This window comes from Salvelinus fontinalis, unplaced genomic scaffold (assembly GCF_029448725.1).
Source record: "Salvelinus fontinalis isolate EN_2023a unplaced genomic scaffold, ASM2944872v1 scaffold_0009, whole genome shotgun sequence".
NCBI classification, from domain to species: domain Eukaryota; kingdom Metazoa; phylum Chordata; class Actinopteri; order Salmoniformes; family Salmonidae; genus Salvelinus; species Salvelinus fontinalis.
This window is the reverse complement of record NW_026600218.1, coordinates 1192014-1219359: the sequence shown is the minus strand read 5'-3', so window position 1 is coordinate 1219359 and position 27346 is coordinate 1192014. Positions and strand designations below refer to the sequence as shown.

At 43.1% G+C, this 27346-nt stretch overlaps 1 protein-coding gene across 1 annotated transcript in view; it reads left to right on the top strand.

Annotated features, from left to right (window-relative positions):
- Positions 1-3606: 3606 nt before the first annotated feature.
- LOC129842050 (uncharacterized) overlaps positions 3607-27346 on the top strand; it is a 136218-nt gene continuing 112478 nt past the window's right edge. The window contains exon 1 of the mRNA XM_055910427.1: positions 3607-4725. Within this exon, the coding sequence (XP_055766402.1) occupies positions 4615-4725 (111 nt within the window). The 5' untranslated portion in view covers positions 3607-4614. The remainder of the gene's footprint in view (positions 4726-27346) is intronic.

Genomic DNA, 27346 nt, shown 5'->3' with positions numbered 1-27346 from the left:
GTGATGTAATATTCTGATCTTCCTACCAAACAGACAATGTGTGATGTAATATTCTGATTTTCCTCTAAACAGACACTGTGTGATGTAATATTCTGATTTTCCTCTAAACAAACACTGTGTGATGTAATAATCTGATTTTCCTCTAAACAGACACTGTGTGATGTAATAATCTGATCTTCCTCTAAACAGACACTGTGTGATGTAATAATCTGATCTTCCTCTAAACAGACACTGTGTGATGTAATAATCTGATCTTCCTCTAAACAGACACTGTGTGATGTAATAATCTGATCTTCCTCTAAACAGACACTGTGTGATGTAATAATCTGATCTTCCTCTAAACAGACACTGTGTGATGTAATATTCTGATCTTCCTTCCAAACAGACACTGTGTGATGTAATAATCTGATCTTCCTCTAAACAGACACTGTGTGATGTAATAATCTGATTTTCCTTCTAAACAGACACTGTGTGATGTAATAATCTGATCTTCCTTCTAAACAGACACTGTGTGATGTAATATTCTGATCTTCCTTCCAAACAGACACTGTGTGATGTAATAATCTGATCTTCCTCTAAACAGACACTGTGTGATGTAATAATCTGATCTTCCTCTAAACAGACACTGTGTGATGTAATAATCTGATCTTCCTTCTAAACAGACACTGTGTGATGTAATATTCTGATCTTCCTTCCAAACAGACACTGTGTGATGTAATAATCTGATCTTCCTCTAAACAGACACTGTGTGATGTAATAATCTGATCTTCCTCTAAACAGACACTGTGTGATGTAATAATCTGATCTTCCTCTAAACAGACACTGTGTGATGTAATAATCTGATCTTCCTCTAAACAGACACTGTGTGATGTAATAATCTGATTTTCCTCTAAACAGACACTGTGTGATGTAATATTCTGATCTTCCTCTAAACAGACACTGTGTGATGTAATAATCTGATCTTCCTCTAAACAGACACTGTGTGATGTAATAATCTGATCTTCCTCTAAACAGACACTGTGTGATGTAATAATCTGATCTTCCTCTAAACAGACACTGTGTGATGTAATAATCTGATCTTCCTCTAAACAGACACTGTGTGATGTAATCATTTCATTTGTAGAGTGGGGAACAACATTGTCTCAGAGAATTACTATTGGAAAAATGACACATTGCCGTGGGTTCACACTGAGATAAAGCTAAAAACACCAGCTTGTTTAGAATCTCCTACTGTTTATTAACATCATGTAGTATCTCCTACAGAATAATATACTAGAGGATCTCCTACAGAATAATATACTAGAGGATCTCTTACAGATTAACAATATAGAGTATCTCCTACAGAATAATATACTAGAGGATCTCCTACAGATTAAAAATATAGAGAATCTCATTCGGATTTATATACTAGAGTATCTCCTACAGATTAACATAATATAGTATCTCATTCAGATTAACACAATATAGAATCTCCGACTGATTAACATACCAGAGTATCTCCTACAGATGAACAAACTAGAGTATCTACTGCAGATTAACAATATAGAGAATCTCAAACAGATTAACAATATAGAGAATCTCAAACAGATTAACAATATAGAGAATCTCATTCAGATTAACAATATAGAGTATCTCCAAAAGATTAACATAATATAGTATTGGCTACAGATTAGCATAATATAGTTTCTCTTACAGATTAACGTAATATAGTATATCCTACAGATTAACATACTATAGTATCTCCAGCAGATTCATATAATATAGTATTGCATACAGATTAATATACTAGATTATCTCCTACAGATTAACATACTATAGTATTTTCTACAGATTAACACACTAGAGTATACGCTACATATTAAGAATACTATTGTATCTCAAACAAATTAACGTACTATAGATTCTCCTACAGATTAGCATACTATAGTATCAAATACAGATTAATATACTAGAAATTATCCTACAGATTAACATACTATAGAATCTCCTACAGGTTACCATATAGTATATCCTACAGATTAGACACTAGAGTACTGAACAGTACTTTTAACGGGGGGACACTGTAGCTCTACGCTCATAATAGAGTATCTCCTACAGATTAATTTAATAGAGACTCTCATACAGATTACCATACTAGAGTATCTCTACAGATTAACATACTATAGTATCTCCTACAGATTAGACACTAGAGACTCTCATACAGATTACCATACTAGAGTATCTCTACAGATTAACATACTATAGTATCTCCTACAGATTAGACACTAGAGACTCTCATACAGATTAACATATTCGAGTATTTCATACAGATTAACATAATTGAATATCTCCAACATATTAACATGGTAGAGTATCTCCTAAAGATTAACATATTAATGCATCTCCGACAGATTAACATACTACAGTTTCTCCTACAGATTAACATAATATAGTATCTCCTGCCTATGAACATAATATAGTACCACATACAGATTAACATACTAGAGATTATCCTACAGATTAACATACTAGAGATTATCCTACAGATTAACATACTAGAGTATCTCCTACATATTAACATAGTATAGCATCTCTTACAGATTAACATAGTATAGCATCTCATACAGATTAACATAATATAGTATCTCCTGCATATTAACACAATATAGTACCACATACAGATTAACATACTAGAGATTATCCTACAGATTAACATACTAGAGATTATCCTACAGATTAACATACTAGAGTATCTCCTACATATTAACATAGTATAGCATCTCTTACAGATTAACATAGTATAGCATCTCATACAGATTAACATAATATAGTATCTCCTGCATATTAACACAATATAGTACCACATACAGATTAACATACTAGAGATTATCCTACAGATTAACATACTAGAGATTATCCTACAGATTAACATACTAGAGTATCTCCTACATATTAACATAGTATAGTATCTCCTGCAGATTAACATAGTATAGTATCTCATACAGGTTAATATAATCAAAGATGGACGACAGTATAGGTAACAAATATCCTCAGAAGCATTTGTGCATTCCTGAGCAAGGAGCATCAGTCCTCCTTTCTGCCTGCTTCTCCACGCCTACTGCTTCAGCTTCTTACAGCCAAATTAGAGAGAGAGAGAGGGAGAGGGAGGGGGAGAAGTAGAGGGAGTGAGAGATGGGGAGGGAGGGAGGGGGCGAAGGAGAGGGAGGGGGGAGGGAGAGGGAGAGGGAGAAGGAGAGGGAGTGAGAGATGGGGAGGGAGGGAGGGAGGGGGAGAGGGAGAGGGAGGGGGGAGGGAGTGAGAGATGGGGAGGGAGGGAGAGAGTGAGGAGGGGAGAGTGGGTGTCTGTGTCTGTGTGTGTGTGTGTGTGTGTGTGTATGTGTGTGTGTGTGTGTGTGTGTGTGTGTGTGTGTGTGTGTGTGTGTGTGTGTGTGTGTGTGTGTGTGTGTGTGCGCGCGTGTGTGTGCATGTGTTCGTTTGTGTTTGTGTGCGTGTGTGCATGTGTGTGTGTGTTTGTGCGCGTGTGTGTGTGTGTGCATGTGTGTGTGCGTGAGGAAAGCAGTGTGATGCACGGCAAGAAAGAGGGAGAGATACTGCTGAATCCTGGTTGGCTGGGGAGCAGTGGCTGACTCAGTGGATCTAGAGATAGACAGAGAGAGTGTGAGAGAGAGTGAGCGAGAGAGAGAGAGACAGACAGACACACAGGGAGAGAAACAGAGAGCCCTTTCCTCGACCAGTGGCTCTCTTTCATTGGCTCGGTGCACTGGACCGGCAAACAGGAAACACTACAACACCATGCCTGTTTCTGTCGCTACATCAAGTCTCTACCACTACCACTGCTACTACCTAGCAGCATCTTCACTAGAACCAGCCAGCACTCAGACAGAGGATCAGAGAGAGAGAGAGCGGGAAGCCCACTGAAGACAGGCTCAGCGGAGTAAAGAAACAGAGACTGTGGCTGAGGCTGAGGCTGGACCAGGGCTACGGAGCTACAGACTGAAGCCAAGCAGCTGCTGTTTTTCTGTTCTCCCTGCTGCTGGAGCTCCATGCGAGAGGAGAAAAGTGGAGCGGCGGGAAGAGAGAACTGCTGTTGAGAGTCTGGAAGAGCTGGAAGACGGAAACCAAGCCCACATAGCAACACAGCTCTGAAGTGGCTCAAGAGAGACTGACTCTCAAGTGGCTCAAGAGAGACTGACTCTCAAGTGGCTCAAGAGAGACAGACTGACTGACTGCTCCAGTGATGCTCAAGTCCACGTTGTGATGCTCCAAGACTCTTGTCTTCACTGCCACGAGGAAGGCTTCTCTCAACACACCTGGCTGAAGGACTGACCCTAGGGTTGTGACCAGAGCAGTGGCTCATACTGACAACACACAGCAGGACTTAAAAAGGACTTTCCGATAGCGGTCTTCTCGACCTGAACCTGTAGAATTCTCTTGACGTCGGACTGTCAGCGTATGGAACACTGAACGGTTCCCCCCGTTAAAAGGACGTTGGTTCAGGTTCTGTAGCTCCACGGTCAGACTCTTGTAGATGTAAGACTTCCTTGTTTTACTTCTCTTGATTCGGACTGTTTGTCTGTGCTCTCAGTGGAAGACCCCCCTTCCAGCTCGTTCCTCATGGCGTGCTATTACATCGTCATCAGTTCTACTCACCTCAGCAACGGCCACTTCAGGAACATCAAGGGAGTTTTCCGCGGCCCCCTCGGCAAGAATGGCAACAAGAACTTGGTAAGTACTCTACATCTTAACTTTGTCTCGTGTTACTTTCTCCTTGTGTCTGAATGAGTATCTGGTACTTTCTCCTTGTGTCTGCATGAGTATCTGGTACTTTCTCCTTGTGTTTGAATGAGTATCTGGTACTTTCTCCTTGTGTCTGAGTGAGTATCTGGTACTTTCTCCTTGTGTCTGAGTGAGTATCTGGTACTTTCTCCTTGTGTCTGAATGAGTATCTGGTACTTTCTCCTTGTGTCTGAATGAGTATCTGGTACTTTCTCCTTGTGTCTGAGTGAGTATCTGGTACTTTCTCCTTGTGTCTGAGTGAGTATCTGGTACTTTTTCCTTGTGTCTGAATGAGTATCTGGTACTTGTGTCTGAGTGAGTATCTGATGCTTGTGTCTGAGTGAGTATCTGATGCTTGTGTCTGAGTGAGTATCTGATGCTTGTGTTCTCCGCTACACCAGGCTGGACGGAGGCATTTCAGAACTTGTAACTGTAGTATTTCATATTTATAATGATCCTCGGTTCCAAATATGACTAAAACTATGACATCACGACAAAACACAATAACATAACAGCCTACATCATAAATAACGCAAAACATCAACATGATGTTATTCCTCTCTTATTACAGAGGACCAATATAATATCCACAATACCACAATGTGTGTGTGTGTGTGTGTGTGTGTGTGTGTGTGTAGAATGTTTGTGTTAGAGCATGTGTATGAGTATATGTGTGTGTGTGTGTATTTGTGTGTGTGTGTGCGTGCGTATGTTTGTGTGTGTCTTCAAAAGTCAAGATGGAACATTGGAGGTAAAATTAACTATTTTGTCTGTGACACTGATCATTCTATCCATAAGAACATTGGAACTAAATTAGCTCTTAACTTTTAACTTTAGTTAGTTGGACATGGAAACAAACAGTAAGACTCTATCTTACTCTTTTTCGGGGGCTTTTGAATCTTTCTTAAAAATATATATATATTTCTGTAAACACACTCCACTAGTGTGGGGTTGCATCAGTTTAGACTCTTTGCTATTCTCCACATTAAAAAAAAAAGTTATTTCCTGACTGTTGACAGAACAGAACATAATGGGTAATGTGTCGCAGATGGACATGTTCTGACCAGTGGCCGTGTCTAAATTCCTACCAGATGGATGGCGAGGATGCTGCTAATCTCTCTACACGCAGTCATAGTCCTTAATCATCCTTTTACCGTAGCTAGGGTTTTAGTCTGATGCCAAAACGAATCCTTCTGTTTGTCCAACCAGATTCTGGTCTTCTAGAACACACTATTAATCCTTCTGTTTGTCCAATCAGATTCTGGCCTTCTAGAACACACTATTAATCCTTCTGTTTGTCCAATCAGATTCTGTCCTTCTAGAACACACTATTAATCCTTCTGTTTGTTCAATCAGATTCTGTCCTTCTAGAACACACTATTAATCCTTCTGTTTGTTCAATCAGATTCTGTCCTTCTAGAACACACTATTAATCCTTCTGTTTGTCCAATCAGAGACTGGCATTCTAGAACAAACATATCAAATTCCACAATCAGAACTCGGAATCTGGGGCAACACAGTGGGGAAATTAGGGAAGAGGAGAACTATGTCTAGAGATACGCTTGGATAGATTTCCTGGATATTAATTATGTAAACAAAAGTGTGATCTCACCATTGTTTGTCATATTTAGGAAGATCATCGCCCACACTAGATATTATCAGTGACGTTGCCCTGATTATTCACTACACACAGTAATCTAATTAAAATGCAAGAGTTCCTGAAAGGAAGAAATGCCTTCACTTTTTAAAGCTTTGAATATGAATATGAATATGCTACTGATGAAATTGCTTATGCTCTCCCTCAAAACATTCGTCTGCCGAGCAGAACAGAGCTTTCCTGACAGCCGACTCTCCCTCTTTAAAGAATCTGAAATGATTTGAGATAAAATATTGAAGCACTCTATTCTCACTTATGTAGTAGTTGCATGCAGCCTCCCACTTCCTCCTGCCTCCCGCTTCCTCCTGCCTCCCGCTTCCTCCTGCCTCCCGCTTCCTCCTGCCTCCCGCTTCCTCCTGCCTCCCGCTTCCTCCTGCCTCCCGCTTCCTCCTGCCTCCCGCTTCCTCCTGCCTCCCGCTTCCACCTGCCTCCCGCTTCCTCCTACCTCCCGCTTCCTCCTGCCTCCCGCTTCCTCCAGCCTCCCGCTTCCTCCAGCCTCCCGCTTCCTCCAGCCTCCCGCTTCCTCCTGCCTCCCGCTTCCTCCTGCCTCCCGCTTCCTCCTGCCTCCCGCTTCCTCCTGCCTCCCGCTTCCTCCTGCCTCTCTCCTTATCCCTCCCTCCCTCCCTCCTGCCCCTCCATCCACTTGGTTCCCGCATCCTGTTTAAAAGAATGACATAGCCGGCGCGTCAGGTGGCACGGCACTGAGAAGGGAGCAGGCAGCAGCAGCAACATATTGTTTAAAGACAATGGGAAAGAATAGAGTTACTCCTCCGCTCCTCACTGTGGCCGGGACTGGCTGCTGTGGGCCATTACCCAGGCTCCAAACCCCCTCCACCCCTCACCGCTATCGCTTCACTCCATCGTTCACCGGGAGACCAGATGTCATTTAATCTAGAATTACTGAGGCCGAGAGCAGAGGAGGGGAGTGATGGGGGATGTCCCTTCCTGGCACCACACAGACAGACACTGTAAATATACCTCCCTGCTCTACTCTCTCTCACTCTCTCTCATTCTCGGGTCTCTCTCTCTCCCTCTCTCTCTCTCTGCTGTAAATCTGCTGCTGTGGCTCCAGAGTGTACACAATAACACAACCCGACACACTGCATGGGAATGTAACTCTTTGTAAGAGCTCTGCTTATCCCTCCATTGGTGCAGTGCCATCTGGCTACAAACAGCATTGCACAGCGAGAGCAGCACTGAGCTGAGATTTCAGTCCAAAGAAAATGTGCGGCCATACAACAATTTGTTACAGCAGGTTTAGTGGTTCCAGCTACGGCATTAAGCGAGGAGGAGGAGAGGAGGAGAGAGAGGAGAGTAAGAAGATGAGGAGAGGGGAGAAAAGAAGGATAGGACGGGAGGCTTCCTTCACATTAAGCTTGGTAGACACCTACAGCAGAGAGAGAGAGAGAGAGAGAGAGAGAGAGAGAGAGAGAGAGAGAGAGAGAGAGAGAGAGAGAGAGAGAGAGAGAGAGAGAGAGAGAGAGAGAGAGAGAGCGAGAGAGAAAGAGAGAGAGAGACAGAGAGAGAGAGAGTGGAGAGAGAGAGAGAGAGAGGAGAGAGAGAGAGAGAGAGAGAGAGAGAGAGACGAGAGCAGGGAGGTATATTTAGAGGCTGTCTGTGTGACTAGAAAAAGAGGAGAGAGATAGAGAGACAGCGAGAGAATGAGAGACAAAGAGAGAGAAAAAAAGGATAAATAACTAGAGAAAAAGAGGAGAGCGATAGAGAGAATGAGAGAGAGAGACAGGGAGAGAGAGAGAGAGAGAGAGAGAGAGAGAGAGAGAGAGAGAGAGAGAGAGAGAGAGAGAGAGAGAGCAAGAGGGATCAGAGCAGGGAGGTATATTTAGAGGCTGTCTGTGTGACTAGAGAAAGAGGAGAGAGCTAGAGAGACAGCGAGAGTAAGACAGGGAGAGAGAGAGAATGAGAGACAAAGAGAGAGGGATAAATAACTAGAGAAAAAGAGGAGAGAGAGTGAGAGAGAGAGATAGCGAGAGACAGCGAGAGAAAGACAGAGAAAGACAGGGAGAGAGAGAGAAAGAGAGAGACGAGAGAGACAAAGAGAGAGAGAGGGATAAATAACTAGAGAAAAAGAGGAGAGAGATAGAAAGACAAAGAGCGCGAGAGAGAGAGAGGAAGGCAGGGATGGAAGGGGGAAAGGAGAGAGGGGAGGCTCCTCCAGTGGTCATTATACTCCGGTGGACATGATGCTGCTGCTTGGTGGTAATGGAGAACCTCTCCAAGAGAGAGAGAGAACTGAAATTGCAGGTACTTACTATGTGAGCAGCCGCTGGATTGCTGCTATGCCCGCCCACTCAGTATATCAACACGCATCACAGGGCACAGTACGGCTCGACAGAATAATCACCACATTAGAAACAAACAACAAATGAGAGGATTCAGCGAAAGCTCATGTGGCCAAGGTTCATCTTCAAGGTTCAATTCTTCAAGGTTCAATTCTTCAAGGTTCAATTCTTCAAGGTTCAATTCTTCAAGGTTCAATTCTTCAAGGTTCAATTCTTCAAGGTTCAATTCTTCAAGGTTCAATTCTTCAAGGTTCATCTTCAAGGTTCAATTCTTCAAGGTTCCTCTTCAAGGTTCAATTCTTCAAGGTTCAATTCTTCAAGGTTCAATTCTTCAAGGTTCAATTCTTCGAGGTTCAATTCTTCGAGGTTCAATTCTTCAAGGTTCAATTCTTCGAGGTTCAATTCTTCGAGGTTCAATTCTTCAAGGTTCAATTCTTCAAGATTCCATTCTTCGAGGTTCAATTCTTCGAGGTTCAATTCTTCGAGGTTCAATTCTTCGAGGTTCAATTCTTCAAGGTTCAATTCTTCGAGGTTCAATTCTTCGAGGTTCAATTCTTCAAGGTTCAATTCTTCAAGATTCCATTCTTCAAGGTTCAATTCTTCAAGGTTAAATTCTTCAAGGTTCAATTCTTTAAGGTTCAATTCTCCAAGGTTCAATTCTTCAAGGCTTAATTCTTCAAGGTTCAATTCTTCAAGGTTCAATTCTTTCCGCTGGTGTTTTGAAATCTGTCCATAAATGAGTTGCTGTCATTGTGGATTGTTGAATTAACTTAGGTCTGTAGGGCGTTTGAAGTGGAGCGCAGGATTTACGCTTTTATTTATTTTTTTACAAGTGAGTGCTCATCATTGTAGCCTTTGGAGTTTAGCTCCACTGAAACCTGGAGGCATTTGAAGCCACGTAGGAATGATGTAAACGTACAGTATTGGTGCTGTCTGAAGTGGTGGAAAAAGTACCCAAAAGGACTCAAGTAAAAAATTTAAAAAAGTTATCCCAGTAAAATAAAACTTGAGTAAAAGTCTAAAAGAATTTGGTTTTAAATATACTTATGTATCAAAAGTACAAGTATAAGTTATTTAATATTCCTTGTATTATTCAAACCAGACGGCACAATTATCTTTTTCATTTTTTATTTACAGATAGCCAGGAGCACACTCCAACACTCAGACATTATTTACAAATGAAGCATTAGTGTTTAGTGAGTCCGCCAGATCAAAGGCAGTAGGGACGACCAGGGATGTTCTCTTGATAAGTGTGTGAATTTGACAATTTCCTGTCCTGGCCTGTCCTCTCCTGCTAAGCATTCAAAATGTAAGAAGTACTTTTGAGTGTCAGGGAAAATATATGGAGTAAAAACTTACTTTAGAAATGTAGTGAAGTAAAAGTAAAAGTTGTCCAAAATATAAATAGTAATGTAAAAATATCTCCCAAAACAACTTAAGTTGTACTTTAATGTATTTTTTAAAAACGTATGTACTGTACACCACTGGTTATCCTAACGTGATAGGGTGACATTTAAATGAAGTTCATCATTGAGGGCTTTTAGAGTTAAATCTGGGTGCTTTTGAAACTTTGTAGTGCTGGACTGACAGCATGGATGTTAGATTGAGTTGCTGTTAACTCTGGCCGGCTGTGAAGTAGAGAGAAAAAGAAAAACCTCATCCCTAGAGAGACCTCATCCCTAGAAAGATGTCATCCCTGGAGAAGCCTCATCCCTAGAGAAACCTCATCCCTAGACAGACCTCATCCCTAGAGAGATGTCATCCCTAGAGAAACCTCAACCCCAGAGAAACCTCATCCCTAGACAGACCTCATCCCTAGAGAGATGTCATCCCTAGAGAAACCTCATCCCTAGACAGACCTCATCCCTAGAGAGATGTCAACCCTAGAGAAACCTCATCCCTAGAGAAACCTCATCCCTAGACAGACCTCATCCCTAGAGAGATGTCATCCCCAGAGAAACCTCATCCCTAGACAGACCTCATCCCTAGACAAACCTCACCCCTAGAGAGATGTCATCCCTAGAGAAACGTCATCCCTAGAGAAACCTCATCCCTAGACAAACCTCATCCCTAGAGAGATGTCATCCCTAGAGAAACCTCAACCCCAGAGAAAACTCATCCCTAGAGATATGTCATCCCTAGAGAGATGTCATCCCTAGAGAAACCTCATCCCTAGAGAAACCTCATCACTAGAGAGATGTCATCCCCAGAGAAACCTCATCCCTAGAGAAACCTCATCACTAGAGAGATGTCATCCTTAGAGAGAAGTCATCACTAGAGAGATGTCATCCCTAGAGAAACCTCATCCCTAGAGAAACCTCATCACTAGAGAGATGTCATCCCTAGAGAAACCTCATCCCTAGACAGACCTCATCCCTAGACAAACCTCACCCCTAGAGAGATGTCATCCCTAGAGAAACGTCATCCCTAGAGAAACCTCATCCCTAGACAAACCTCATCACTAGAGAGATGTCATCTCTAGACAAACCTCATCACTAGAGAGATGTCATCCCAAAAGTCCAAACAGTAGGACTACAGCTTATATCATATGGCTTAACAGCTGGTGGTTTAACACAAGAACGAGAGTAAACAGTTAGACTTCTATCATATGGCTTATCAGCTGGTGGTTTAACACAAGAGAGAGTGTAAAGACTGAGACTCTTCTCATCCCTTTCCTTGTTCCAACTTTAGCACCAGTTACATTATATAGATGTCATTCCAAAGAGTAGGACTAGTATCAAATCCCTTACAACTAGTGGTTTTACAAAAGAGAGAAGCGAGCGACGCTGTAGTCATCCCACTGTAATTTCCTCGACACTCATCACTCTGGATCTTTGGCAACATGTAGGACATACTGTCCTGTGCTGCAGAGAATATATACACATTTAGCTTTATATATAATTACATCAGAACAACATCAGAACAACATCAGAAGTGACATCAGAAGTATTCACAACCTTTGACTTTTCCCACCTTATGTTATGTTAACAGCCTGAATTTAAAAGGGATTAGATCGAGATTTTGTGTCACTGGGCCTAAACAAAAGAAACATCATATCAAAGTGGAATATGTTTTGTTGTTGACATATTTTATGAATTAAGAAAAAATGAAAAGCTTAAATTGTCTTGAATCAACCCCTTTTGTTATGGCAAGCCTAAATAAGTGAATTACTAAATATCTGCTTAATAACAAGTGTCACAACGTCTGGAGTCAAACGCAGAGAGCAGAGGATACTGGGGAAACCGGGATTTATTTAGGTTTCCAAAGGTAATGTCCAAAACAACAGGCAAAATAAATACAAAATTCTCCAACCCAGTGTAACGGATGTGAAATGGCTAGCTAGTTAGCGGGTACGCGCTAGTAGCATTTCAATCAGTTACGTCACTTGCTCTGAGACTTAAGTAGTGTTGCCCCTTGCTTTGCAAGGGCCGAGGCTTTTGTGGAGCGATGGGTAACGACGCTTCGTGGTTGACTGTTGTTGATGTGTGCAGAGGGTCCCTGGTTCGCGCCCGTGTTGGGGCGAGGGGACGGTTTAAAGTTATACTGTTACATTGATGCTGTTGACCCGGATCACTGGTTGCTGCGGAAAAGGAGGAGGTTGAAAGGGGGGTGAGTGTAACGGATGTGAAATGGCTAGCTAGTTAGCGGGTACGCGCTAGTAGCATTTCAATCAGTTACGTCACTTGCTCTGAGACTTAAGTAGTGTTGCCCCTTGCTTTGCAAGGGCCGAGGCTTTTGTGGAGCGATGGGTAACGACGCTTCGTGGTTGACTGTTGTTGATGTGTGCAGAGGGTCCCTGGTTCGCGCCCGTGTTGGGGCGAGGGGACGGTTTAAAGTTATACTGTTACACCAACACAGGGCACAAACGGAAAGGAACACTACACACACAACCTGACTGACAGAAAACAAGCCCGCACAAAAACAGGCCTAACAGGCTTGAATAGTCCTGAATCAAAACTAAACGAGAGACCGGTGCAACCAATAAGACATAACAAACAGAAAAGGAAAAGAGGATCGGTGGCGGCTAGTAGACCGGCCACGACGACCGCCGAGCGCCGCCCGAACAGGCAGGGGAGCCACACAACAAGTCACATAACAAGTTGCATGGACTCATTTTTTGCGCAATAAAAGTTTTTAACATTATTTTCTGTACTCTTTGTACCCCACACATACAACTATCTGCAAGGTCCCTCAGTCGAGCAGTGAGTTTTAAACACAGATTCAACCACAAAGACCAGGGAGGTTTTTGAAAGGGCACCGATTGGTGGATGGATAAAAATAAATAAAAGCAGACATTGAATGTTCCTTTGAGAATGTTGAAGTTATTAATGACTCTTTGGATGGTGTATCAATACACTGTAACGATCGTCTTCGGGAGAAAGAGAAAGAGAGGAGGACCAAAGCGCAGCGTGGTAAGTGTTCATGTCTTTAATAAAATCCAAAAACTGAACACAGGAACAAAAACAATAAAAGATGTGATCAAACGAAACAGTACCGTGTGGCGACAAACACTGACACAGAAACAAACACCCACAAACCTTAAGACAAAACAGGTTACCTAAATATGTTTCCCAATCAGGGACAACGATTGATAGCTGCCTCTGATTGAGAACCATATCAGGCCAAACACAGAAAACCAACACAGAAATAGAAAACATAGATTACCCGCCCAACTCACGCCCTGACCAACTAAAACAAAAGACAAAACAAAGGAACTAAGGTCAGAACGTGACATACACCCAGTCACTTCAAAGACACAGGCATCCTTCCTAACTCAGTTGCCAGAGAGGAAGGAAATCACTCCGACATTTAACAATTTGTTTTACCTTTATTTAACTAGGCAAGTCAGTTAAGAACAAATTCTTATTTTCAATGACGGCCTAGGTACAGTGGGGTTAACTGCCTTGTTCAGAGGCAGAACAACAGATTTTTACCTTGTCAGCTCGGGGATTCGATCTTGCAACCTTTTGGTTACTAGTCCAACGCTCTAGGCTACCCTGCCGCCCCTGGATCAACAACCACGAGGACATTAAAACTGTTACAGAGTTGAATGGCTGTGATAGGAGACATCTGATGATGGATCAACAACCATGAGGCCAATGGTGACATTAAAACTGTTACAGAGTTGAATGGGTGTGATAGGAGACATCTGATGATGGATCAACGCCTTAGTAATTACTCCATTATACTAACTTAAATTACAAATTGAAAAGAAGGAAGTCTGTATAGAATAAAACATATTCCAAAACATGCATCCTGTTTGAAATAGGGCACTAAAATCATACTGCCAAAAAATTCGGTAAAGAAATACACTTTTTGTCCTGAATATGAAGTGTTATGTTTAGGGCAAATCCAACACAACACATAACTGAGTACAACTCTTCATATTGTCAAGCACAGTGGTGGCTGCATCATGTTATGGGTATGCTTGTCATTGGCAAGGACTGGGGAGTTTTTTTAGGATAAAAAAAAAACGAAATAGAGCTAAGCACAGGCAAAATCCTACAGGAAAACCTGGTTCAGTAACCTTTCCACCAGACACTGGGAGACAAATTCACTTTTCAACAAGACAATAACCGAAAACACAAATCTACACTGGAGTTGTTTACCAAGATGACATTGAATGTTCCTGAGTGGCCTAGTTACCGTTTTGATGTAAATCAGCTTGTCTGTGGCAAGACTTGAAAATGGCTATCTAGCAATGATCAACAACCACCTTTACAGAGCTGTATTTTTTTTATTTTTTTTAAAGAATATTGTCAAGTATTGTATTATCCAGGTGTGCAAAGCTCTTAGAAACTTACCCAGAAAAACTCACAGCTGTAATCACAGCTAAAGGTGATTCTAACATGTATTCACTCAGGGGGTTGAATACTTTAAGTCAATGAGATATTTTCTGAATTTCATTTTCCATTTCCTTTTCTCAAAACATGTTTTCACTTTGTCATTATGGGGTATTGTGTGTAGATGGGTGAGGAAAAAATATATTTAATACATTTTAAATGCAGGCTGTAAAATGTGGATTGTCAAGTGGTATGAATACTTTCTGAGGGCACTGTATTAATGGCGCAGATGGCTTATAAGGGACCCCCCCAATATTCCAGATGGCTATTTTGCCCCCCCCCAATAAATATTTTCACAGGAGCTCAGCGATTTAATTTATTTTATAATTATTGTATTTGTATCCCTTTGTTCTGCATATTGTGCTGTCAAGGAAAAAAAGGTAAAATAATCAAGTTACTGTTTTATCGCTCTGTGGTGCTGCGTTGCGTTCGGTGCTGTCTGTAGTGTATTTTGTATTTGTAATTATTATGGATCCCCATTAGCTGCTGCCAAGACTCTTCCTGGGGTCCAGCAAAATGAACACATTCATACCAGATTTCACAACACACTAAGTGTGTGCCCTCAGGCCCCTACTCCACCGTGTGTGTAGTCCATATGCTATTATGTGTGTGTGTGTGTGTGTGTGTGTGTGTGTGTGTGTGTGTGTGTGTGTGTGTGTGTGTGTGTGTGTGTGTGTGTGTGTGTGTGTGTGTGTGTGTGTGTGTGCCAATGTTTGTGTTGCTTCACAGTCTCCGCTGTTCCATAAGGTGTATTTTTATCTGTTTTTTAAATCTGATTCTCCTGCTGCATCAGTTACCTGATGTGGAATAGAGTTCCATGTAGTCATGGCTCTATGTAGTACTGTGGAATAGAGTTCCATGTAGTCATGGCTCTATGTAGTACTGTGGAATAGAGTTCCATGTAGTCATGGCTCTATGTAGTACTGTGGAATAGAGTTCCATGTAGTCATGGCTCTATGTAGTACTGTGGAATAGAGTTCCATGTAGTCATGGCTCTATGTAGTACTGTGCGCCTCCCATAGTCTGTTCTGGACTTGGGGATTGTGAAGAGACCTCTTGTGGCATGTCTTGTGGGGTATGCATGGGTCTCTGAGCTGTGTGCTAATCGTTTAAGCAGACAGCTCAATGCTTTCAACATGTCAATACCTCTCATAAGTACAAGTAGTGATGAAGTCAATCTCTCCTCCACTTTGAGCCTTTAGAGATTAACATGCATATTATTAATGTTAGGTCTCTGTGTACATCCAAGGGCCAGCTGTGCTGCCCTGTTCTGAGCCAATTGCAATTTTCCTTAGTCCCTCTTAGTGGCACCTGACCACACGACTGAACAGTAGTCCAGGTGTGACAAAACTAGGGCCTTGTTGATTGTGCTGTTAAAAAGGCAGAGCAGCGCTTTATTATAGACAGACTTCTCCTCATCTTAGCTACTGTTGTATCAATATATTTTGACCATGATAGTTTATAATCCAGGGTTACTCCAAGAAGTTTTAGTCACCTCAATTTACTCAATTTCCACAAAATTTATTACAAGATTTGGTTGAGGTTTAGGGTTTAGTGAATGATTTGTCCCACAGACAATGCTTTTACTTTTGAAAAATATATTTAGGACTAGATTATTCCTTGCCACCCATTCTGAAACTAACTGCAGCTCTTTGTTATGTGTTGGAGTCATTTCAGTCGCTGAAATAGTGTCACGTTCTGACCCTAGTTCTTTTGTAATTTCTTTGTTATAGTGTTGGTCAGGACGTGAGTTGGGTGGGTTCTATGTTTTCTGTTTCTATGTGGGGTTTTCGTTTGGCCTGATATGGTTCTCAATCAGAGGCAGGTGTTTGTCATTGTCTCTGATTGGGAGCCATATTTAGGTAGCCTGTTTTCTGTTGGGTTTGTGGGTGTTTGTTTTCGTGTGAGTGTTTGTTGCCACACAGTACTGTTTCGGTTTCGGTTATGTACACATTTATTATTTTTGTATTTCATAGTGTTCAGTTTATGTTTTAAAATAAAAGTTATGGACACTTACCACGCTGCACATTGGTCTTCCGATCCTTCAAACTTTTGTATTAGTAACGGACAGCCGTTACAAATAGCTGACATCTATAGTGTCGAGTAATCCGCATACAGAGACACACTGGCTTTACCCAAAGCCAGTGGCATGTCGTTAGTAAAGATTGAAAAAAAAGTAAGGGGCATAGACAGCTACCCTGGGGAATTCCTGATTCTACCTGGATTATGTTGGAGAGGCTTCCATTAAAGAACACCCTCTGTGTTCTGTTAGATAGGTAACTCTTTATCCACAATATAGCAGGGGGTGTAAAGCAGTAGACTACAATCAATAATGTTAAAAGCCCCACTGAAGTCTAACAAAATAGCCCCCACAATTTTTTCTCTCAGCCAATCATCAGTCATTTGTGTAGGTGCTGTGATTGTTGAATGTCCTTCCCTATAAGCGTGCTGAAAGTTTGTTGTCAATTTGTTTACCGTAAAAGAGTATTGTATCTGGTCAAGCACAATTATTTTAGAAAAAGGTACTAAAGGTTGGTAACAGGTTGACTGGTCGGCTATTTGAGCCAACAAAAGGGGGCTTTACTATTCTTGGGAAGCTGAATGACTTTTGCTTCCGCCAAGGATTAGGGGCACACATTTATAGTAGGCTAATATTGAAGATATGGCAAATATGAAGGTCAATATTGTTCGCTATTATCCTCAGTAATTCTTCATCCAAGTTGTCAGACCTGGGTGTGTAGTGTCAGAGTTTGTTGCTGCCATGTCATGCCTAAGTTTGCAAATTTTTCCATGGGGATTGATGAGGAATTTTTCTTAATGGGTCATTGATAAGTCATTGTCTCAACGCAGCCTTACAATGCTGTGAAAGGATACAGGAACACAATTTTTTTGGGTGGATCCCATCCTCCTTATAAAATGTGTTTTGTGTTCTGCCAAGTGGCGCAGTGGTCTAAGGCACTGCATCGCAGTACTAGCTGTGCCACTAGAGATTCTGAGTTTGAGTCCAGGTTCTGTCGCGGCTGGCCACAACCGGGAGACTCATGGGGCGGTGCACAATTGGCCCAGCGTCATCTGGGTTTAGGGGAGCGTTTGACCGGCAGGGATGTCCCGGGCCTATCGTGCACTAGCGACTCCTGTTGCAGGCCGGGCACAGTGCAAGCTGACACGGTCGCCAGGTGTACAGTGTTTCCTCTGACACGTTGGTGTGCCTGGCTTCCGGGTTAAGTGGGCATAGTGTCAAGAAGCAGTGCGACTTGTTTTGGTTGTGTTTCGGAGGACGCACGGCTCTTGACCTTCATTTCTCCCAAGTCCATACGGAAGTTGCAGCGATGAGACAAGACTGTAACTGCCAATTGGATACCACGAAATTGGGGAGAACATTTATAAATAAAAAATATTTTGAGGAAAAAAGTGTTTAGTTTCCAAAAGGTAAAAGTTACACCTATTAAGCTGCAATAATCATGTAGCCGGTTGTGAAGAGAAACACTCCTGCTAGAGCAATGCCAAAATTCAGAGAGGACACAAGGCCAGATATGATTAGTCTTTTATTAGTGTCTAGCAGAGAGTCAATCCACTGTTTGAAATCTAGTTTCAACAGCTCAGAGTGCCCTTAATAATGTCATTGAAATCCACATGGTCTACGATAGAATCAATGTCCATGGCCTGGTGTAGTACATTCAGGAGCAGCTCATTAATGTCATTTAGTCGAGCTCCGGGATAGGACACTGTTTTTGAACCAGGAAAAGTCACCTATCTTACCATGGAGCTTCCCAAAATCATTGCTGGCGAGAAGGACGAGGAAATCCACACCACTCGATCCAGAGCAGGGATATTGCCGATGTCGACTTAGGATGTTGAGTAGGAGTAGGCACAGCGGCCGCAGACCTTGCTACCCACAGCAACGAAGGTGCAGAAGCATCAGGCGATGTAACTATTTGTTGTTTGTATCTGCTCCTGGCTTTTCGTTGGGAGTGTAGTCTGCTTTGTGGGAGGCCACTGACTTCGGCTTCTACGGCTCGTGACATGGGATCATCGTTGATTGCCATGCTCCTTTTGCTGTGCTTCTTCGACTCCACTATCAGATGAAGGAGGAGAGGCAGGAGATGGCTCCCCTGATGAACAAACTCCGAGCAACACCGGCCAGTCGGATAACGACAAACAATAAGGCGGAGATGCATCCAACAAGCGCGAACGCGTTCCTGCCACCGGCGTATGAAAGGTAAACATTCCACTCTGCGTTTTCCCCAGTCTCTTACATACGCTGGCGACTTGCTTGATCAAGGAAGCCACCTCAAGCCTATAATCCTCACCAAGCAAACAATTGCTGCATTGAAACTCTCAGTGATCCATTTTGTACCAAAACAGTAGGAGATACAGCGCTGGACCGTTCATTTACCTCTCCAGACGAAGAGGGCTCCATTGGAAAACTCATCTGGGACTAACTTCTTTAGCTTGATGGCCTTTTTCTTGTACCCCTCCCTCACTTGTTTCTCTGGTGCACGCACCACTCACCATACCTGTAACCGCGTACCCTGTAACCTGACACTTGCGCCAGGAGTGCTGTTGTATTTATCTAGCTAGTCAAGTCAAGGCTCCTACCAACATCGAACTGAGGTGAATAACAAAAAATCCAACAATGTGAATTACAAGTTTAATATTTAGAAAATATTTACCATTTACCCTCCCTCACACATCGTGGAAAATTCCCAATGTAATTTGATATGTTTGCCATCCGGGAGCTAACTAGCTAATGTTAGCTGCTTAGCCAGTGCGTAGAATTGAGAAGGAGACGTCACCGAGAAATCATAGAATGTTGATGTACAACTATATAATTTAGAATAATAGAATGTTGATGTACAACTATAGAATTTAGAATAATATAATGTTGATGTACAACTATATAATTTAGAATAATAGAATGTTGATGTACAACTATAGAATTTAGAATCATAGAATGTTGATGTATAACTATAGAATTTAGAATGTAGGCATTACAAATGCATCAGCGATACTTCTTGACATCTTCCGTTAACTAACTATTCAGTTAGCTTATCTAAAGCTAGCTAGGGGGGATACCTAGTAGGTTAAACAACTCAATGCCTTCAACCGAAATGTGTCTTCCACATTTAACCGAAACCCTCTGATTAGAGAGGTGCAGGGGGGCTGCCTTTATCGATGTCCACATCATAGTCGGCAGGGGAACAGTTGTTGTCGGGGGTTAACTACCTTGCTCAAGGGCAGAACGGCAGAATTTTCCACCTTGCCAGCTCAGGGATTCAAATGAGCTACCTTTCAGTTACTGGTCTACCGCTCTTAACTAGGTAGCCTAGTTACTGGCCTACCGCTCTTAACTAGGTAGCCTCGTTACTGGCCTACCGCTCTTAACTAGGTAGCCTCGTTACTGGCCTACCGCTCTTAACTAGGTAGCCTAGTTACTGGCCTACCGCTCTTAACTAGGTAGCCTAGTTACTGGCCTACCGCTCTTAACTAGGTAGCCTAGTTACTGGCCCTACCGCTCTTAACTAGGTAGCCTCGTTACTGGCCTATTGCTCTTAACTAGGTAGCCTAGTTACTGGCCTACCGCTCTTAACTAGGTAGCCTAGTTACTGGCCTACCGCTCTTAACTAGGTAGCCTAGTTACTGGCCTACCGCTCTTAACTAGGTAGCCTCGTTACTGGCCTACCGCTCTTAACTAGGTAGCCTAGTTACTGGCCTATTGCTCTTAACTAGGTAGCCTAGTTACTGGCCTTCCGCTCTTAACTAGGTAGCCTAGTTACTGGCCTACCGCTCTTAACTAGGTAGCCTAGTTACTGGCCTACCGCTCTTAACTAGGTAGCCTAGTTACTGGCCTACCGCTCTTAACTAGGTAGCCTAGTTACTGGCCTACCGCTCTAAACTAGGTAGCCTAGTTACTGGCCTACCGCTCTTAACTAGGTAGCCTAGTTACTGGCCTACCGCTCTTAACTAGGTAGCCTAGTTACTGGCCTACCGCTCTTAACTAGGTAGCCTAGATACTGGCCTACCGCTCTTTACTAGGTAGCCTAGTTACTGGCCTACCGCTCTTAACTAGGTAGCCTAGTTACTGGCCTACCGCTCTTAACTAGGTAGCCTAGTTACTGGCCTACCTCTCTTAACTAGGTAGCCTAGTTACTGGCCTACCGCTCTTAACTAGGTAGCCTAGTTACTGGCCTACCGCTCTTAACTAGGTAGCCTAGTTACTGGCCTACCGCTCTTAACTAGGTAGCCTAGTTACTGGTCTACCGCTCTTAACTAGGCAGCCTAGTTACTGGCCTACCGCTCTTAACTAGGTAGCCTAGTTACTGGCCTACCGCTCTTAACTAGGTAGCCTAGTTACTGGCCTACCGCTCTTAACTAGGTAGCCTAGTTATTGGCCTACCGCTCTTAACTAGGTAGCCTAGTTACTGGACTACCGCTCTTAAATAGGCAGCCTAGTTACTGGCCTACCGCTCTTAACTAGGCAGCCTAGTTACTGGACTACCGCTCTTAACTAGGCAGCCTAGTTACTGGCCTACCGCTCTTAACTAGGTAGCCTAGTTACTGGTCTACCGCTCTTAACTAGGTAGCCTAGTTACTGGCCTACCGCTCTTAACTAGGCTACCTGCGGCATTAGCGCAGTTGAAATTGCATTTTTCCTTGTTAATAACGAATGTTACTGGACATGACTAGCAACTGGCTTTGTCCTGGTTGTATATGCATCTATGTTCGCTGGAGTTTTAGTAACAAATATTCTTTGCATTGCTAGTTTGATTAATAGGCAGCCAGTGAGTGGCTGCGATGCAGCGTGCGTTGCGTGATGAAAAGAAAAGGCGCAGATGTCTTTAACTTTAAGAACAGAAATAGTGACGTGTAACAGTTATGCTGTCTTTCAGCTAACCCCAATTTGTCCAATCCCCCTCATTCAATCACCAGCTTTCAAAGATATGTAGCATATGTCTGATGACGTGATTCCGGAGAGTGAGGGTTTTCAGTCAACATTTTCATGTACGATGAAAAGCATGTACCTCTTATAGATAATGTAACTGCTAATTGTTTGAAGATTGAGATCCACTCTGGAAATTGGTACAAAAATATTACAGTACCTCACCTAAAAGCATACATCAATAGCTTGTGTTCTGTCACTGGCCCACTACTGTATGTCTCATGTCTGTGTCGGCTGTGTTCGGCAACAGGAGAATCAGGCAACAGGAGAATCAGACCAGAGTGAGGAAAGAGCAGGCCAATGAGCACACGGGAGAGCAACCACCTGCCACATGTTCAAAATCTGTGGTTGGCAAGCCAACCCAATAAATGTTTTATTTTGAACAAAAAAAACGATCTTGGTTAGTGTTTCTGGCTTTGACTTGGGAATTTAATTGGTAAACATTTTCACATCATTGTCTTTCCTATATTGTTCTGAAAACACCAATCCAACATATCTTTCCTATCTTAATATGTTTTCTGTAAGGGGCCTTGAGTAATATTAAACATTTTTAAAGTCCCGTTGTAGTAAGAATTCGATTTTCCCGTGACCCTGACGTTGCAAGAGTAATGCTCGACCAACTGAGCTTCACAGACATAAACTATAAGCCATATAAATACTCTATAAGCAATATAAATACCCTATAAAGAATGTAAATACTTCATAAACAATAGAAATACCGTATAGATTTACTCTACTACTACTCTAACTCAATGCTAAACGTAATAATGAATACCTGTTTCAACCTAGCTACGGACACATACATCACCTCTTGCCATTTATAGATACCCTCTGTCAGAGAGAGAAAGAGCAATGGCGTCTGTGTATCTCTCCGTCTCTGAGTCCCGGGCTGTCCATGGTGCGTTTGAGTGTTATTTCTCTCTCTCTCTCAGTCCCGAGCTGTCGTGAAAATGCATATGTCAGGAGGTTATTTCCATGGCCTTATCGATTTCCTTTCTGAGTCATTTGGCCGGCTGCCAGGTCGGAGGGAGAGGAGTGTTATGGTGCCGGGGATGTGATCCTCACACAACAGGTCCTATCACACAACTAAATACTTTCATTATAATACTTTTTTTAAATATTTTGTAGTTAAAAGAGTATGTTAAGCTGAGAAAGAGTTTAACATCACAAGTGGATATGTATCTCTGTCAATCAATAAATCAATCAATCAATAAAATGAATGTTTTGCACCACTCCTCCGTCATGTTGTTTGCTGATGCGTCTTTCAGAACTAAAATCTTTAAAGCCCTCGTTGTGTGTTACGCTAAATGGCTCCAGTAGGTTCACCGGAGATCTTTTACGAGAGTGGTATCAGGCAGGTCTAGGATGTGGTGCTCTGTCCTTGTCCAACATGACCCCTCTGGTCATTATCTAACATGAGCCTCTACTGAGAGCTGAGAGAGAGAGAGCTGAGAGAGAAAGCTGAGAGACCTGAGAGAGAGCTGAGAGAGAGCTGAGAGAGAGAGAGAGAGAGACAGAGAGAGAGAGAGAGAGAGAGAGAGAGAGAGAGAGAGAGAGAGAGAGAGAGAGAGAGAGAGAGAGGAGAGGAGAGAGAGAGAGAGAGAGAGAGAGAGAGGAGAGGAGAGAGAGAGAGAGAGAGAGAGAGAGAGAGAGAGAGAGAGAGAGAGAGAGAGAGAGAGAGAGAGAGAGAGAGAGAGAGAGAGAGAGAGAGAGAGAGAGAGAGAGAGACAGCTGACCTTTCTGTCCTCTACACACACCCTGGTCAGTAGCTACCTTTCTGTCCTCTTCACACACCCTGGTCAGTAGATACCTTTCTGTCCTCTGCACACACCATGGTCAGTAGCTACCTTTCTGTCCTCTACACACACCCTGGTCAGTAGCTACCTTTCTGTCCTCTACACACACCCTGGTCAGTAGTTACCTTTCTGTCCTCTACACACACCCTGGTCAGTAGCTACCTTTCTGTCCTCTGCACACACCCTGGTCAGTAGCTACCTTTCTGTCCTCTGCACACACCCTGGTCAGTAGCTACCTTTCTGTCCTCTGCACACACCCTGGTCAGTAGTTACCTTTCTGTCCTCTGCACACACCCTGGTCAGTAGTTACCTTTCTGTCCTCTACACACACCCTGGTCAGTAGATACCTTTCTGTCCTCTACACACACCCTGGTCAGTAGCTACCTTTCTGTCCTCTACACACACCCTGGTCAGTAGCTACCTTTCTGTCCTCTACACACACCCTGGTCAGTAACTTTACAAGGCGAAATTAGATGTTTCTCCAAGGCAGTTACATGTAGGGAGGTTACGTGGCATTCACGGCAGTTCGTCCACAAGCTAAGAATAAGAAGTCTATATTATTAACCACCGTTATGTTCACGTTTAACCTGTCTCAAACAAGGCAGCTCAGTTCAGCCTTTTAGTGGTAGTCTATTTCTCTTCCCGTGTATGTTCTTGAGATTTTTGGCGGCACCTCATTTCACAATTGGTTGAACCATCGTCTACACCCCTCCGGTTATGTGTTCAGGAAATCTGTTCCCACGTAAGTTGTATCAACGGAGATATACAGTATGTCAGTATGGAATTAGCATTGATGTGTGCATAAAATCGGCAGTGGATTTTTCCCTAACCGACTATTAGTTGAGCGGTAGCATAAACACCCCTCTGTTCAGGACAGGTGTTGACTAATTGGTGTGACAGGCTTGATTAATCCTCTAAATGTTCTACCTCAGCTGAGCGCTCCACACAGCACATGTGTGACAGTGAAGCAGCAGCCATTTGGTTATAGCAGTTAGTCACCACAGCATTATTAACAGGTAAGGGGTAGGGAGTAGGGAGTAAGGAGCTGGGAGAAGGGGGTAGGGAGTTGGTGGTAGGGACTAGGGGGTAGGGGGTAGGAAGTAAGGAGTAGGGAGTAAGGAGTAGGGAGTAAGGAGTAGGGAGTAAGGAGTAGGGAGTAAGGAGCTGGGAGTTGGGGGTAGGGGGTAGGGAGTAGGGAGTAGGGAGTAAGGAGCTGGGAGAAGGGGGTAGGGAGGAGGGGGTAGGGAGTAAGGAGCTGGGAGAAGGGGGTAGGGACTAGGGGGTAAAGGGTAATGGAGTATGGGTTGGGGGTTGGGGGTAGGGAGTAGGGAGTAGGGGTTAGGTGTAGGCAGAGGTGTCATTATTGAAGGCATACAAGTCAATTATAACTCTACCCACACAAGACAAGTGTGTGTGAGCTTGTGTGCGCTTCTGTGTGTGTGTGTGTGTGTGTGTGTTCCTTTGAGTCAATGCGTTTTTACAGATGTGGGTCCACAATGTCAAATCTCCATCCCTCCATCCTTGCACAACAAAAGGGAGACACTTCTTTTTATAAAATTATATTACATTTTTCATTGTATTTTTTTGTTGTTGAGCTGATGAGAAGTTTGATGATATGTGCCCTAGTCTACCATGCAAAGACATGTATGGATGTATTTTCCCTGGTTGAAACAGACATGCTCAGGAAATTGATATCACAATGTAAGGCTTCTACTTGCAGTAAGCACTTTCCCCAGTGCTCTAAACACGGCTATAGTGAAACCCCTTCTGAAGAGAAGCAATCTAGATTCTTAAGCTTTTAGCAATATACGGCCAATCTCCAACTTTCCATTTTTAAGCAAAATGTAAAAATTTAAAACGGCACTCAAACAGCAAAATGAAGTAGACTTGTGGCAGGTTGCCTAGTGGTTAAAGCATTGAATTTTGGGAAGACTTGTGTTTGCATGTTTTGCTGGCCTATAGTCTATATGACAGCCATATAGATTTCACAACACGCTCATTTTACATCACCACAAATTTTAATACAAGAACTGGTAATGAAAAAAAAGCAATTTTGCTAAAATCACAAACATGAGCAAAAATCCGAAAAGACTGACAGTTCTGTAACTCAACTAAGGGGACTAGATGCTTGTCCAAACAAGAATGTGCAAGCCCCATATGTTTCTCTGAATGCCTTCTGGATATCTAGGAATCTAAATAGACTATTTAGTATTTTTTACGTTTTAATGCACCAGGCTCTCAAACAATGGACCTCCCGGGAAGTACAAATTAGTATACTTTTGGAGGCGGCGAAGTCCGGTGGGGGGGATCATTGTGCATGGGACAGTTGTATTACAACGTTACTGGAGTTAAGCGGGTCAGCTGCTGCCGCGACCGAGCACGGATCAGCTGGATGATTCAAGAGCCTAGTGGTTAAAGCATTGAATCAGTAACCAAATGTTTCTTGTTCAAATCCACTGGCTGATAAAGTATGTGTCTTGCTCCTGTAATTCACTCTGGATAAGAGCGTCTGCTAAATGACTAACATGTAAACTGTATTTTGTTTAAATCCCACTCTGGGTTTTTCGATGCCCACCACAGCACAGAGACATCCTTAGTTAATAAAGTGATAGATTATCTTAGAGTTAACACAGATGCCAAACAGTTCTCTTGTTCTTGTGCTCTTAGATTTAAGAGCTGCATTCGATACTGTTAACCATGATGTCCTTCTGGACAGAATGGAGAGGTGGATTGGCTTCTCTGGTCCTGGAGAGGTTGGTTGGCCTCTCTGGTCCTGGAGAGGTTGATTGGCCTCTCTGGTCCTGGAGAGGTTGATTGGCCTCTCTGGTCCTGGAGAGGTTGATTGGCCTCTCTGGTCCTGGAGAGGTTGATTGGCCTCTCTGGTCCTGGAGAGGTTGATTGGCCTCTCTGGTCCTGGAGAGGTTGGTTGGCCTCTCTGGTCCTGGAGAGGTTGGTTGGCCTCTCTGGTCCTGGAGAGGTTGGTTGGCCTCTCTGGTCCTGGAGAGGTTGATTGGCCTCTCTGTCCTGGAGAGGTTGATTGGCCTCTCTGGTCCTGGAGAGGTTGATTGGCCTCTCTGGTCCTGGAGAGGTTGGTTGGCCTCTCTGGTCCTGGAGAGGTTGGTTGGCCTCTCTGGTCCTGGAGAGGTTGATTGGCCTCTCTGTTCCTGGAGAGGTTGATTGGCCTCTCTGGTCCTGGAGAGGTTGGTTGGCCTCTCTGGTCCTGGAGAGGTTGATTGGCCTCTCTGGTCCTGGAGAGGTTGATTGGCCTCTCTGGTCCTGGAGAGGTTGATTGGCCTCTCTGGTCCTGGAGAGGTTGGTTGGCCTCTCTGGTCCTGGAGAGGTTGATTGGCCTCTCTGTTCCTGGAGAGGTTGATTGGCCTCTCTGGTCCTGGAGAGGTTGATTGGCCTCTCTGGTCCTGGAGAGGTTGATTGGCCTCTCTGGTCCTGGAGAGGTTGATTGGCCTCTCTGGTCCTGGAGAGGTTGATTGGCCTCTCTGGTCCTGGAGAGGTTGATTGGCCTCTCTGGTCCTGGAGAGGTTGATTGGCCTCTCTATTCCTGGAGAGGTTGATTGGCCTCTCTGGTCCTGGAGAGGTTGATTGGCCTCTCTGATCCAGTTCTAATTTGGTTTAGGACTTATTTTACCGGTTGAGAGTTTTTTTTGTTGTATTGCCAATATATATTCATTTTCCACGTTCATTTTATATCCTGAGCTATTTTAGTATTCTGCATTTTTTTTTATCAGAAGGGGCATTAGGTTTTTAATATTGGTCAGGTATATCATAATTTTAGTTTCATTTCATGTTTACAAATACTGATTCCTGTTACTTATGGGTCCTATCTAAATATTTCTGCAATAAGTTAAATTGCCAGTGCAAACAGGACGGGGGAGAGGTGACATCCTTGTCTTAGGCCTCTTTTTAAAGCAATAGGACAATACTTTGATTCAATGTATTATTTCAGCGGGAAACTGACACGGTTCTGAGGCCTTTATAAATGTGCAAATCCAGTGTCATTATTACCACACCCATTCCCT